General features: G+C 57.0%; 2 protein-coding genes across 2 annotated transcripts; both read right to left on the bottom strand.

Annotated features, from left to right (window-relative positions):
* Positions 1-548: 548 nt before the first annotated feature.
* Positions 549-8,534, bottom strand: CD72 (CD72 molecule). Its single transcript, XM_038742536.1, has 8 exons — positions 8,403-8,534; positions 8,088-8,189; positions 7,129-7,200; positions 5,893-5,982; positions 4,931-5,275; positions 4,236-4,378; positions 1,797-1,918; positions 549-720 (listed from the first exon to the last, which is right to left on the bottom strand). The coding sequence occupies exons 1-8, from the start codon at positions 8,485-8,487 to the stop codon at positions 567-569; spliced, it is 1,113 nt and encodes a 370-aa protein (XP_038598464.1). The 5' UTR covers positions 8,488-8,534; the 3' UTR covers positions 549-566.
* A 3,595-nt stretch (positions 8,535-12,129) lies between these two features.
* On the bottom strand, positions 12,130-14,254 carry SIT1 (signaling threshold regulating transmembrane adaptor 1). The gene is given in 6 exon segments (XM_038742537.1): positions 12,130-12,550; positions 12,753-12,814; positions 12,931-12,989; positions 13,389-13,524; positions 14,027-14,170; positions 14,173-14,254. Coding segments are annotated over 6 exon segments (753 nt in total). The 3' UTR covers positions 12,130-12,280.
* Between the last annotated feature and the right edge of the window lie 30 nt (positions 14,255-14,284).

Below are 14,284 nucleotides of genomic sequence, written 5' to 3'. Positions count from 1 at the left end.
CCGGGGGCGGCGAGAGTCCGAGACGAGGCGATTCCGGGAGCTGGGGCCGGGGCTCCGTGCCAACTGCAGTCCCGAGAGCTGGGCAAAGGGCGGGCGGTGGTCGAGACAGGAATTCCAGGCTCGGATGGGAATCCGGGTCTGAAAGAGAGGAGGGGCCGGCGGGCTGGGACTTGGAGCAGCTGCCGGTAGGACGCACGTACCCTGGGAACCGAGGCCAATCCGGTCCAACCCCGGCCAGGACGAGGGTGCGGGCGGAGCGTCCAGGATCATCCCTCTAGAGCCCCAGTGAGCCCTCGAGGTAGCTAGGCCCAGCCTCCCAAATCCCCCTGCCCGGTGGTCTCTGCAGGGCTCTCAGCTGCCGGGTACCACCGTCTTGGTCTCACGGCCTTCCCAGCATTCCCACCAAGGTCTCCTCCTCTTCTCATCGTCCCGTTGGGATTCTCCCTGATGCCCGCCTCTTGCTACATGTCCCCGGGGAAGTGCCAACCGCTTAGGTTCTCCCCTCGGCCGTTCCGGGCGCTGAGATCTCCCCTCACCTGGCTCCCGCGGCGGGTGGGCTGACGCAGTTAGACGGCAAACCCCGGCCCCGGGGACGCGATGACTCGCCTCTCGCAGATGAAGGGGAAGAGGGACTCGCAATTTTCGGTCAACAGCACGTAGGATTTGCGTATAGTCATGCAGCTATCTTTCGCCTCCACGTGTAGCCTAGAAGTCAGATAGCTGAGAAGAATTCCGAAGCGTTACGCCTCGGGATTCTTAATCTAGAGCAGCCTCGGGGGGCGGGAGTGGATGCCGACGGGAGCAGCCCTTGGACGCAACTTTTTATATTTCCGTTCTGGGCTTCTGCTGGGCTTCAGCACACGCGTAGAAGAAACTCTGGGATGAAAGCGCGTGGCGGCCACGAGGGCGAGGGGCGGATTTAGCGGCTCAACCCAACTGACACCCGCCACTGGGAGCTGTCTGCAAGTAAGTAGCCTCAGGGCAAGTCCAACTGGGCCCACCCCTTCTCCCCAGGGTGGCTGTGTCCTCCACGGCTCTGGGAGTGGCTCCTGCCATCCCTCTGGGCCCCGGGTGGTCCTGATGAAGTAGCCGGGGTGGCCTACGCGGCCCAAGGAATCGGTGGAAGAGCAGGCCTTACTCTGGGCTCTGCTGACCCGCTCTCTCCCCCCCTCTCAAGTGCTCTCGGGTTCACCGGGCTTCCCGCTCCTGAACCCAGCCGTGGCGCGGATTGGCCGCCCCTCTCCCCACCGGAGAGGTCCACCCTGTGTCCCGGATTTCTTGCGTTCCCGCAACAGCTGCCGGTTTAGCCCGGGTCAAGGCAGGGGGACCTCCGTACTCCCTGGTTCCCTGACCCTGCCTCATTGGGGGGCACTCTGGTCGACAGACGGCTTGGGCCAGGCAGGGAAGAGGGCCCTTGAAGGTTACACTACTACTCTACAATTCTTCCTTGGCCTCGCTGCGCTAGCAGAGGGCTTAGCACACAGCCCCGCCATCCCCCCGGGCCGCCGGGACCGACTCTCTTACGCACCAAGGCTGGGCCTCAAAGCCCGGTCTGAAGGCCCAAAGGGAACCAGAAGTCGAGCTTCTTGTTCTGTCCCTGTCGCTAAGGAACCGGGAGATGCTGGCCACACCCCTTGCTCCTTGCTGGGGTTTAGTACAGTGCTCTGCACACAGTAAGCGCTCAATAAATACGATTGATTGATTGGGGTTGGTAGGGTGCCAAAGAGCTCTGGATCGTGGAGGGTTCTTCAAGTCTGGGGGAGGGAAATGGAATCATCCCTACCGGGAAGACTCACCTGCGTTCTTCCGTGTTATCGGCCCACTGCCAAATGGACTCGAACTCGTTTTTTCGGAGCGAAATCCAGAATGAGAGGGAAGAATCATAGCTTCTGTCTCTAATTATCCTTCTAATGTCTTCCTGGAGGGTGGGGAGACAAAGGAGCCAGAGAGGTCCGCAGGTGTGGGGAGGTCCCAAGAAGAAGAAACCTGAGTCCCCCAGCCGCTCTGCTGGGGCTGATCCTAGCTCCGTGTGACATCATCGTCATCATCAATCGTATTTATTGAGCGCTTACTGTGTGCAGAGCACTGGACTAAGCGCTGGTGACAGGAAAGCCGGGCAAGGCCGAGGCCCAGGGCGGGGAGCTCGGAGGGACGCAGAACACGACGGACTTTCATCGGACCTGGATCGGAGACGTACGCTCTCCCCTCGTTCCTGGAAAGTTCAGGAGGTTGGAGGGGTGCGACCCGAGGGCCGGCCGTACCGAATTAGGCCTCGGAGCATCCAGGACAGTGCCCGTCCTGGCCCGTAGGCCCTCCACCATCATCATCATCATCATCAATCGTATTTATTGAGCGCTTACCGTGTGCAGAGCACTGGACTAAGCGCTTGGGAAGTACAAGTTGGCAACATAGAGAGACAGTCCCCACCCAACAGTGGGCTCACAGTCTGAAAGGGGGAGACGGAGAACAAAACCAAACGTACTAACAAAATAAAATAAATAGAATAGATATGTACAAGTAAAATAAATAAATAGAGTATTAAATATGTACAAACGTATATACATATATATACACATATATATACATATATATATATGTGTATATATATACACATATCCACCCCCTCCAGACTGTCAGAATGAAGCCTAGCGGACTCAGCCCAGGCCCGGGAGTTGCGTTCTAATCCTCCATCCATCTCCGCCGCTCGCCTCCTTAGTGACTTTATGCAAGTCGCTTAACCTCTCTGGGTTTCACTTTCCTCATCTGCAAACTGGAGAGTCGATACTCTTAGTCGTTGTTCCATCCATTCCCCCCCCATCTTACCTCCTTCCCTTCCCCACAGCACCTGTATATATGTATATATGTTTGTACATATTTATTACTCTATTTATTTATTTATTTTACTTGTACATATCTATTCTATTTATTTTATTTTGTTAGTATGTTTGGTTTTGTTCTCCGTTTCCCCCTTTCAGACCGTGAGCCCACTGTTGGGTAGGGACTGTCTCTATGTGTTGCCAATTTGTACTTCCCAAGCGCTTAGTACAGTGCTCTGCACATAGTAAGTGCTCAATAAATATGATTGATGATGATGATGATGATGATATTGGTGAAGGGCTGACTATGCGCCGGGTGCCGTACTAACTGGTAGTGCTTAGCGCTCACTGTACTTAGAGAAGCAGCGCGGCTCGGCGGAAAGAGCCCGGGCTTGGGAGTCCAAGGTCATGGGTTCAAATCCCTGCTCCGCCAATTGTCAGCTGTGTGACTTGGTGCAAGTCACTTCGCTTCTCTGTGTCACTTCTCTGTGCCTCAGTTACCTCGTCTGTCAAATGGGGGCGAAGACTGTGAGCGCCGCGTGGGACAACCGGATCACCAAGCAGCGTGGCTCAGTGGAAAGAGCGCGGGCTTTGAAGTCAGAGGTCATGGGTTCGAGTTCCGACTCGGCCACATATCTGCTGTGTGACCCAAGCGCTTAGTACAGTGCTCTGCACAGAGTAAGCACTCAATAAATACGATTGATGATGATGACCTTGGGCAAGTCACTTAACTTCTCTGAGCCTCAGTTACCTCATCTGTAAAATGGGGGTTAAGACTGTGAGCCCCACATGGGACAACTTGATCACCTTGTATCCCCCCAGCACTTAGAACAGTGCTTTGCCCATAGTAAGTGCTTAACAAATGCCCTCATTATTATTATCCTCCCCAGCGCTCAGAACAGAGCTTTGCACGTGGTCAGCGCTTAATTAATGCCATCATTATTATTTTATTTTCTTGGGGTAATCCGTGTCGCACGTGGGATTCACAGTCCTAATCCCCGTTTTCCAGATGAGGTAACTGAGGTCCGGAGAAGTTAAGTGACTTGCTCAAGGTCACATAGCGGACATGAGGTGGAACGGAGATTAGAACCCAGGTCCTCTGACTCCCGGGTCTGTGCTTCGTCTCCTAGGCCGTGCCGCTCCTCCCCGATCTCCTCCCCGCTTGGGCCGTGAGCCTCAAGTGGGACAGGAACCGTGTCCAACCCGATGATCGTGTTTCAATCCCGGCACTCAGCCCGGCGCTTGGCACAGAGTGAGTGCTTAATAAATATCATCATCCTTGCCGTGAGGGAGTCAGGAGCGGTTAGACAGCCCCAGAAATCAGGGCTCCAGAGACCCGGGGCCGGCCCAAGGTGAGAGGCAAGGAAGAGCATCCGTCCCACCGCCCGCTCCCGGGGCCCGCCCAGAGGAGCACTGTACCTTTTCATTCCATTGCTTGGGACTGGCGAGTTCGGAAGAGAAGCCTCTACAGTAATCCTGGCTCCGCTGCCAGCTCTTCTGAATGATGGAGAAGAACAGACACTTCCCCCTGATCTCCATCCACCCCACGGGGCAGCAGGATCCTGAAGAGCAGAGAACAGCCCACACGGTCGGATCTGCCTCTCCGCCCTGACCCCCGAGACCAGCTCTGGGGTCACCTCCTTTGCTCCGTCACTCTCCCCGGCACCGCCGTTTCCCGGAGGCGTCCCGGACAGGTTGCTGGGACAGATCGTGTGCCCCGGCCCCTCCTTGGCAGGCATCCTAATGGTTAGGGATGGGCCACCTCACCGTGCCAACTAGCCTTCTGGTAGCCGTCTACGGATCCGCGGATCCCAAACCCTCTTGGAGCGTTTGGATATTTTCCGTCTCTATGACTTCCTGGGTTCACGGGTTCCGTAGTCTTACCTCTTTCCATGGTCACTATCACCACCGCCGCCGACAGTACCGACTGTCTTCTGTGCCACCCACTGTCAGTGGTTTGGGGGGAGACTGTGCCCGGACGGCAGTCTAGTGGGACCAGGACTCCTGGGTTCACCACAGGCTCTCTGAGGGACTTGGGCCTCCCTTCTCCTATAAGCAGGGCCCCGCCGCATCGGCCTCCATCGGTCCCCTGAGGGAAGGGTGAGGGAGGATACCTGGCGTGGAGCAGCTGAGGAGGGGCTGCTGCTCCGTCAGCCGGGCTTGCAGGGCGCTTAGCTGCACCTCCAGGTTCTTCTTCTGTTCTTCCTCGCCCCGCAAGGTCTGCCTGACCTCCTCCAGTTGTGTTTTGAAAACCTGTAGTTCCTCCATCGTGGCCTGCTGTTGGGCCTGCGTCTTCTGAAGCCTCTCCTGGGCTTGGTCAAGCCGCTCCGCGGTTGCCCGCAGATCTTGCTGCCTCTGCCCCAGCTGGGCCCCCTGACTGTTCAGCTGCTCCCTCAGACTGCTGTTGGTGGACTCCAGGGCCTGGACCGTTTCCCAGAGCTGCTGAGATACCTGCAGATCTGCCGGCCACGACGAGGGGCGGCCAAGCAGGCTCTCGGTTGGAGCCCCCGAGGCTGACCCTCCCAATCCCGTCCGGCCCCGTGGTTCCCCGGGTGGGATGCCTTGCCCTTCCCGTTGACGAGGAGCTCAGCCCACTGGGGCGATAGGCGAGCGACGTGTCGCCTCTCCGGCTCCACGCGCTCCCGAGCCGGGCCCATCTGGGAGGTGGAACGGGGAGCCTGTGTTCCCTGCTCTGAGCCACATCCCGCCGGACTTCCCCGGGTGGCACTCCTGCCCTCTCCGCCACGTCCGTGTTTACCCTCGATAAAGTGGGATTTGAGAGACGTCTGTCCGAGACAAAGACCCACCCGCTGTTTGAGGAACCTGCAGGGGCAGAAAGACGCCGAAGGGAGAGAGACTCCAGGGCTGAGATTGAAAATAGGAGGGGGGAGCGTTTGCAGTCGGTTGGCTGGCAGGGGGAAACGGAAACCGAGCTGGCCCCCGATCCCACCCACTGCTGCGCCCGAGTGGGACCCCACCCCGTCGCTCTAGATGGATGGAGAGGCCTTGGGGAAGGGCTTGCGAAGCCGGGGCTCGGGCCCGGCCCGGGGAGATGGCGGGAGCCGTCTGTACTCACAGCGGACCCCCATGCTAATGGCGATGACTCCCAGGAGCAGGCAGGTGCTCAGCAGACCCAGGAGGATGTGCTGGGTCCAGGCGGAGAGGCCTGAGGAAGTAGAGACGGCGTGGCCGGGGGGATCGGTGAAAACGTGGCCATTGGGTGGGACCTCCAAGGTCCGTCCTCCCTTTAGGACTTTTGTCCTTTGGTTCCTTTCCCCAGGTGCAAACTGAGGGCCCGGGTCTCTCCCACCCGCATCCTCCCCTTCCCTGGGGGTAGTTACTGGGATGGATCTCCCCCCTTTTAGACTGTGAGCCCACTGTTGGGTAGGGACTGTCTCTATGTGTTGCCAATTTGTACTTCCCAAGCGCTTAGTACAGTGCTCTGCACATAGTAAGCGCTCAATAAATACGATTGATTGATTGATTGATCTCCCCGCCAACACCCTTGTTGCCTGAAAGCTCCCCCCTGGGACAGAGAGGCAGTGTGGCCCGATGGGGAGACCGCGGGCCTGGAGATCGAAAGGATCTGGATTCTAAGCCCTGCTCTGCCGCTCGTCTGTTGTGTGACCTGGGGCAAGTCGCTTCACTCCCCTGTACCTCGGTTGCCTCACCTGTCAAGTGGGGAATAAGACTGTGAGCCCCATGGGGTACAGGGACTGCGTCCAACCCGATTATCTTGTATCTACCCCGGCACCCAGTGCAGCGCCCGGCGCTTAACAAATACTATTAAGAGCAAATAAACAAACAAAAAATCCCCCTTGCCTCACTTAACCGCTGGGAAGGCCACCCAGACCGGCCTGTTTCCCCGGAAACAGTGAACCCAAAACCACCCCCCGTCACCTGGAGTCCCAACACGTGCAGGCTCCCACTCCCTGCCCCTCCTACGTGCCCACCCATTCCAGCCCCCCGTTCCCAGATTGACCCAGACACCCCAGTTTCTTCCTTTTCCCATCTTCCTCTCTTTTTCTCCCCGGCCCTGAAGCCCTCTATCCATCTTTCTCTCTCCACCCTGTCTGTCTTGGCCTCTGTCCACATCTCTCCGGTTTCTTTCCTTCCTCCTTTCCATCCTGTCTCTCTCAGTCTTCCCTGTCCATCTCTCTCGGTCTCTGCTCACCTTTCTCTGTCTCTGCCCTGCTCGCTCGGCCTCTGCCCAACCTTCTCCCTGCCTCCCCTCACCCTGGCTGCCCGTGGCGTGCATTCAGGCCTTGGGCAGGCGTCCCCCAAGGGTTCGGGTGAAGCGGCCGTTACTCACGGGGAAAAGCCTGCCCAACGCTTGACGATGTCAGTGTAATCCGTGTAGTGATCGGCCGCCCCTCACCGGGTCCTGTGAGGAGACGGAATCCCTTGAGACCCTGAGAGCGCTGAACCGACCCCAGATATTGCCGGGCCGAGGGTTGCCCGGAGACGGGAGAGGAACACAGTTTAGGGGGCCCCTTGGAGGTTTCCCTTTCTTAATATAGGGAAATCGACACCTGCCGCTTCAGTTTCACTTTGCCCTGACTGTAAGTTGAAGGAAAAAACTACATTTTGAACCTGTTGGAGGAAGAAAGTGCTTTGAGCTCTATTCTAGGTGGGGCCCAGCCGTGGAATCTCATGATCCCAGTGGTTCGCGCTCCCTTAAACACTACTCTTCTGGTTCACTCTCCCTTAAACACTACTCCTCTACCCTCCCCACCAACTTTTTGGAGCACGGGGGGCAGTTTGCACGAGAGGTATTTCGTTGGCTTACAAATCTGTCTTGAACTCTACCGATCCCGAGGCAAAGGGGTTGAATTATACTTCCCAAGCGCTTAGTACAGTGCTCTGCACACAGTAAGCACTCAATAAATACGATTGGATGAATGGACTATGGTCCAACGCGGCACCACCCTCTCCCCCGAAGACATCTGGAGCAAAACGTAGCCACCCTGAGCCCAGGAAAATGAGCCGGGACAGCAGAGGAAAACACATTTTCCTGCTTGCCCCGCTCTGGAGCCTGGAAAAGTGAACTGGGACCTGAGGTCAACCTGAAGTCCTTCCTCCCGAGTTTCACGGAAAGTCCCACCTCACCCTCCCCCGGCGCCGCCCCCTGCTCGAGAGGTCCGACGACTGCGTAATCCAGACCGTGCGGAGAGCCGGCCAGGAGCTCTTGAAAAGCTCTGCTTTATGGGATCATCTTGAAGGATTGTCACCCGATGAAAATCCCCCAAACCGTCCTGGAACCAAACGCACCTGTCTGGTCCCCCAGGTTGAGCTGGGACGCGCTCACAGGAGCATCAGCGGCCGGGGCGACGTTCTCATAAGTCAGATCCCCATCTTCATCTGCCTCCCGGACTGCGGGGAGACACGGGTGCAGATGCGGGTCAACGAAGAAAGGGATGGAGAGGGGTCAAACCACGGGGATGGTCGCGGGGTTGTGAAGAAAGGAAGCGGAGGGAGGTCACCGAAGAAGGTGGGAGTCGGTCGTGGGAAGGGATCAGTTGTGAGAGCAGAGGGTTTGGGGAGTTAGGGGGTTGGCCCCTGAGAGAGGATGCCTCGAGCTCTCACCTGCCCGCTCTGGCGGCGCCGAGGGCCTTTTAGTCACGGGGATCTTCGCAAAGCGCAGGTCTGCATAGGTGATCATCTCAGCCATGGTCCCGTCCACTGCAGTCCCATCTGCACTCTTCTCTCCACCCTCTCTTTCTACCCCTGACCCACGCTTTCCTCCCTGCCTTCTCCTCCCCCCTTTGTTTCCTCCGCGCCGCTCCGTCGTCCCCACTCCGGGTCACCTCAGGGGGGGACTTGCTTGGTCTTGTGATTTCCAGTGAAGAAAGAGGAAGGTCTGAGGCAGCCCCTGCCAGATGGGCTCAGCCAAGTGGAAGTCCCCAAGTGAGGAGTGGAGGTACGGGGTGGGGGGACGACGAGAGGAAGTGGGGTGATGTCACGGGTCAGCGGGCGGGCGTAGGAACGGGGATGGATCAGTGGTCAGGGAGCAGAAGTGAGTGAACTGCAGGGAGGGGCAGATCCCAGTCGTAATACTGACAGAGAGGGCGTCCGGAGAAATGAAAGAAACCGATAGCTCGGACCTCCCCGAAGTCCTTTCTCATCCCTAAACTTTTTGACCCAGAGCCCGTCCCTCAATTTCTCCCCCTTAAACTTCCTTTCCCCAGCACCCCCCGGGCAAACTAGCAGTAAGAGTGATGGGATTTATTGTGCGCCTCCCCAACGCAAGCCCGGGAGATCTACAGCGCTTCGTACGGTGCTCTGCACACAGTAAGCGCTCAATAAATACGATTGATGATGATCTACAGCACAAGACACATCCCCGGCCTCGCAGTCTGAGGCAGGCAGAAGGTGAAATATCCAAAGGCCGAGGATGACTGTACGCGGATACCGAAGTGCAGAAGGAAGCTGAAGAGTTGATAAAAGTCAGGGCGCTGATACTGTAGGTGGGGAAGCCGGGGAAAGGGGGTCCGGTGTGAGCGTGGGGTTGGAGCTGGGCAAGTGGAGAGGGGAGTATGGTCAGGAGGTGGGTTCTCCACCCCCAACCAGGTACCAAAGGCAAGCAACCGGTCTTTAGCCCGGCCTCGACCCATCCTTTGGGCTGGCACACTCAGTGGTAGAAGGCCGGTCGCCAACCACGGGCAAATTCAAAGACAATCCGTAAGAAACAGCTCCAGTGGATCGTGTCCGTAAAGCCCGTAACAATATTTGGTTATTTGTTAATACGTCATACCCGGAGGCAGCTGCAGGAGCAATCCACTTCTCTTCCTATTTTTTTCTTTAATGGTACTTGGGTTTCTTTGTTGTTGTGTCGGGGTTTTTTTCTGGTGTTTGTTAGCACTTACTGTGTGCCAGGAACTGTATTAAGTGCTGGGGTAGATACCAGATAATCAGGTTGGAACAGTCACAGTATAAGTAGAAGGAAGTCGGATTTACTCCCCATTTTAATAATAATACTAATAATAATTAAGGCATTTGTTAAGCGCTTACTATGTGCCAAACTCTGTTCTAGGCGCTGGGGTAGATACAGGGTAATCAGGTTGCCCCACGTGGGGCTCACAGTCTCAATCCCCATTTTACAGATGAGGTAACTCGAGCACAGAGAAGTTAAGTGGCTTGCCCAAGGTCACACAGCAGACAAGTGGTGGAGGCGGGATAAATAATAATAATAATGATGGCATTTGTTAAGCGCTTACTATGTGCCAAGCACTGTTCTAAGCGCTGGGGGGAATACAAGGTGATCAGGTTGTCCCACAGTCTTCATCCCCATTTGACAGATGAGGGAACTGAGGCTCAGAGAAGGGAAGTGACTTGCCCAAAGTCACCCAGCTGACAGGTGGCGGAACCGGGATCTGACTCCCAAGCCCGGGCTCTTTCCACTGAGCCGTGCTGCTTCTCATGATGATGTAACTGAGACACGGAGAAGTCAAGTGACTTGTCTAAGGTCACGTAGCGGACAAGTGGCGGAACCGGGATTAGAACTCAGGTCCCCTGACTCCTGGGCCTGGGCTCTTTCCACTAGGCTCCTTCCCCATGCCGCTCTTCCTCCTCCCTATAAATGATTTTGGATCTGTCTCCTCCATTAGATTTTTAGACTGTGAGCCCACTGTCGGGTAGGGACTGTCTCTTTATGTTGCCAACTTGTACTTCCCAAGCGCTTAGTCCAGTGCTCTGCACACAGTAAGCGCTCAATAAATACGATTGATTGATTGATTAGATTGTGGACCAGGATTTCATCTCCTAAATCTATCGCATTCTCCTAAGCACTTAGTATTCTGCCCGTAATAGGCACTCAGCAAGCACCACTGATTAATCAATCAATCAATCAACCAACCGTATTTATTGAGCGCTTACTGTGTGCAGAGCACTGTACTAAGCGCTTGGGAAGTACAAGTTGGCAACGTATAGAGACGGTCCCTACCCAACACTCATTCATTCAATCGCATTTATTGAGCGCTTACTGTGTGCAGAGCACTGTACTAAGCGCTTGGGAAGTCCAAGTTGGCAACATATAGAGACGGTCCCTACCCAACACTCATTCATTCAGTCACATTTATTGAGCGCTTACTGTGTGCAGAGCACTGTACTAAGCGCTCGGGAAGTCCAAGTTGGCAACATATAGAGACGGTCCCTACCCAACACTCATTCATTCAATCGCATTTATTGAGCGCTTACTGTGTGCAGAGCACTGTACTAAGCGCTCGGGAAGTACAAGTTGGCAACATATAGAGACGGTCCTTACCCAACTGTGGGCTCACAGTCTAGAAGGGGGAGACAGAACAAAACCAAACATACTAACAAAATGAAACCAATAGAATAGATAGGTACAAGTAAAATCAATAAATAAATAAATAGAGTAATAAATATGTACAGACATATATACATAATATAATTATGTGTTATTAATTAATAATTAATTAATAGACCACACACACACACACAACATGCACACTCTCTCTCTCTCTCTCTCTCTCAGATAAAAAAGGAGCCCTGGCTGAGTTGCGGCTGCGTTTCCTGTGCTTGTGACGCCCATGAAATTACCACAGGTGGGGCTGGGGACAGAGATAGACAGAGAGTCAGGAAAGGAGGGAGGAAAAGAGGGAGAAAGAGAGCGAGAGAGCGGGATCTTTGATAATAATGACGACGATGGCATTTAAGTGCTTACTACGTGCCAGGCACCGTACTGAGGGCTGGGGTGGATACAGGCAGATCGAGTTGGACACAGTCCCCTGTGGGGCTCACAACCTCAATCCCCGTTTTACAGATGAAGTAACTGAGGCACAGAGGAGCGAAGCAACATGCCCTACGCGATCATCTCCCAGATAATCTCCCAGACCCACGCTCTATCCACTCCGCCCGCGGTCACGGTTGGCAGGGAGACGGGAGAGCAGACCCCCGGGGAATGGGAGGTGAGGGGTGGATGGGCTCCCACCCCGTCAGTGCATTCATCCCCACACCGCACCCTCCACCAACACGCCCACGCAAGCACCGACTCCGTCGAGCAAGGACAAATGTCTTTATTGGAGGGGAAACCTTTCGGGGACACACCAACAAATTCCCATTGCCTTGGCTAGCCCATCCCTGCCCCAGGGCAGAGGGCTGAACCAGCAGAGGCGTCTCCCTGCCCTCTCCACCCAACCCCTCCGCCAATCAATCAATCAATCGCATTTATTGAGCGCCTACTGGGTGCAGAGCACGGTACTAAGCGCTTGGGAAGTCCAAGTTGGCAACATATAGAGACAGTCCCTACCCAACAGTGGGCTCCCAGTCTAGAAAGACCAAAGACCTCATCCTCCGAGCCCCGCACCCCGTTGTCTCTCTCCCCTCCACAGTCTCCCCATCGGTCCAGGCCCGGCGATCCGGCCGTCCAGCTGTCCCGGGCCGGGAAAGCCGGGGATCGGGGCGTTCGGGCAGTGAGGTGGGCCGGCTGGGCCCAGCCGCCCTCAGCCCTCTCTGGGAAGTCCACAGTGACTGTTGGCGTAATCCTGGTCTGGGAAGGCGGTGCAGCGCTTCTGGGAATCCACGGAGGCATAGAGTTCCGGCTCCGGGGACACCCGCGGGGCCGTGGCCGGCTCCGGGGTGGGCCCCATCACGACGTCCGAATACTGCAGGGCGGGAGCCGGCGATGGGCCGGCAGTGGGAGCCGGAGCAGGGGGTGGGCCGGCCAAGGACTGCTCCCGAAGGCTGGCGTAGCACAGGAGCTCTTCCCCGGCCTGATGGGGGGAATGGGTCAGCTGGAGCGGTACGGGAGACCGCCTCTATAGGATTGTAGTCTCCCAACCACTCAGTACTGCGCTCCGAACACAAGAAGCCCTGATGGATTGACTGACTCCTACCTCCCGTCGGTCCCACCCGGCTCTCGTGTTTTCCCCACCCCTTCCCCCGCAGGGCCCTCCCCACCAAGGGGTCACTCACCCGTTCTTTGCGGTTCGCCTGGGGCTCCTGAAGGTTGGAATCAGGCTCCTTGGGCAGCCGCCCTGAGGAAGACGGCGGGGACAAGCGGCCTTCTCACTCTCCTACCCGCATTCCCCTCCCCGCCGTCCCCCACCCGTCTCCGGGCTCGGTGAGTCCTCCCCAGCCTCTGGGCCCTCACCTGTCTGCAGATACAGCAGGTTCCCGTACAGCGGGATCTCCTCCGCAATGCCCCGGCCTCTGCAACAGAGATTTGGGCGGGGCGGGGGAAGGGGGTGATTCCCCGGACCACTGACAGAGAGGCCTGGTTGGAGTGGTGGGGAGTCCCAACTGTTTATTCATTCAATCGTATTTATTGAGCGCTTACTCTGTGCAGAGCACTGGACTCAGCGCTTGGGAAGTACAAGTCGGCGACATATGGAGACGGTCCCTACCCAACGGCGGGCTCACAGTCTAGAAGGGGGAGACAGGCAACGAAACAAAACATGTGGACGGGTGTCAAGTCATCAGACCGGATAGAAATACAGCTAAATTGTGGGGGGGAGGGGGGGGGTCTCCAAGTGGGCAGGGCCCGTGACCGGGTTTTCCAGACTCTCCCCACGTTTCCGGCCTCGGGAGCCCCCCTTCAGCCTCACTCACCTTCCCGGGTCGGGGGCGCCCTGACTGCGGTCCTTCGCCCAGTGGGCTAAATGGCCGATCAGGGAGAGAAGAAACAGCAGCGCAGTGACCCCAAACAGCCCCCACAGCCCCCAGGCGTCCTTCAGGCAAGGGATCCCTGCAGGCGCAGGCCGAGGGAGGTTAGGTTAGGGAGAACCGGCTGCCCCCTGCATCCCTGCCTGTTTCTAGCCTTCCGTCTCTGAAACCTCACCACCCAACTCTGCCCTAGTTCTCAATCTTCAGCTACCTCCCAGGGTAGGCCCTTTCCCTTCAAATCCTCCCCCACAGGCTTCCCACTTCCAGGTCCTAGTCTACGTCTGCCGTCCTCCTCTCCGCCCAGAGCCCAAGGTGCTCCCATCCAGCTGTCTCTGCTCCCCGAACCCTCCAGCTCCCTTCCCGGGACTCAACCTCCAATTTCCTCACTGACCCCAGCCTCGCTCTCCGTCCCCGGGCTCGGTCTTCCTCTGTTCCTTTGGGTCTCGTCACTCATCGGGATCCCCGGGCCCACCCCCACCTGGATTACCGCCGCCTTGCCATTTTCCAGCCATCGGGACGGCAGAGACCACAGCCCACCCATTCGCTCGCAGACCTAGAGCCCCCCACCCGACGCCCCATCTTACCCGCAACGTGGAAACAGGTGCTACCGTTGTTGCCGGAGGTGGACTGAGTAGTCATCGCCGGTGGAAGGTATATCTCCATTCCTCCGTCGCTGGTCAAGCTGAAGCCATCTAGGGCGAGAGCGTGGCTACGGGAGGTGGGTTTCACCTGGCCCGCTCTGGGCCCGACCTCGCCCCTCGGCCCCGTGCCCCAGGAACCCCAACCGCCCCCCGGCTCCACCGGCTCAACATTAACCCGGAGATGGCAGCCAGCAAACCGCA

The sequence above is a fragment of the Tachyglossus aculeatus genome, unplaced genomic scaffold (genome assembly GCF_015852505.1).
Source record: "Tachyglossus aculeatus isolate mTacAcu1 unplaced genomic scaffold, mTacAcu1.pri scaffold_12_arrow_ctg1, whole genome shotgun sequence".
In the NCBI taxonomy this organism is placed as follows: Eukaryota; Metazoa; Chordata; class Mammalia; order Monotremata; family Tachyglossidae; genus Tachyglossus; species Tachyglossus aculeatus.
The sequence above is the reverse complement of the archived record's forward strand: the minus strand, read 5'-3'. Positions and strand labels throughout refer to the sequence as shown.

Bases quoted from the DNA above. Each gene is read 5' to 3' on its own strand.
- CD72 (XM_038742536.1), bottom strand. From the start codon at position 8,487: ATGGCTGAGATGATCACCTATGCAGACCTGCGCTTTGCGAAGATCCCC. The intron at 5,983-7,128 runs GTGAGTAACGGC...CTACTTCCTCAG, and splicing joins CGTTGGGCAGGCTTTTCCCC to GCCTCTCCGCCTGGACCCAG. The intron at 4,379-4,930 runs GTATCCTCCCTC...TCTGCTCTTCAG, and splicing joins CCTCAGCTGCTCCACGCCAG to GATCCTGCTGCCCCGTGGGG.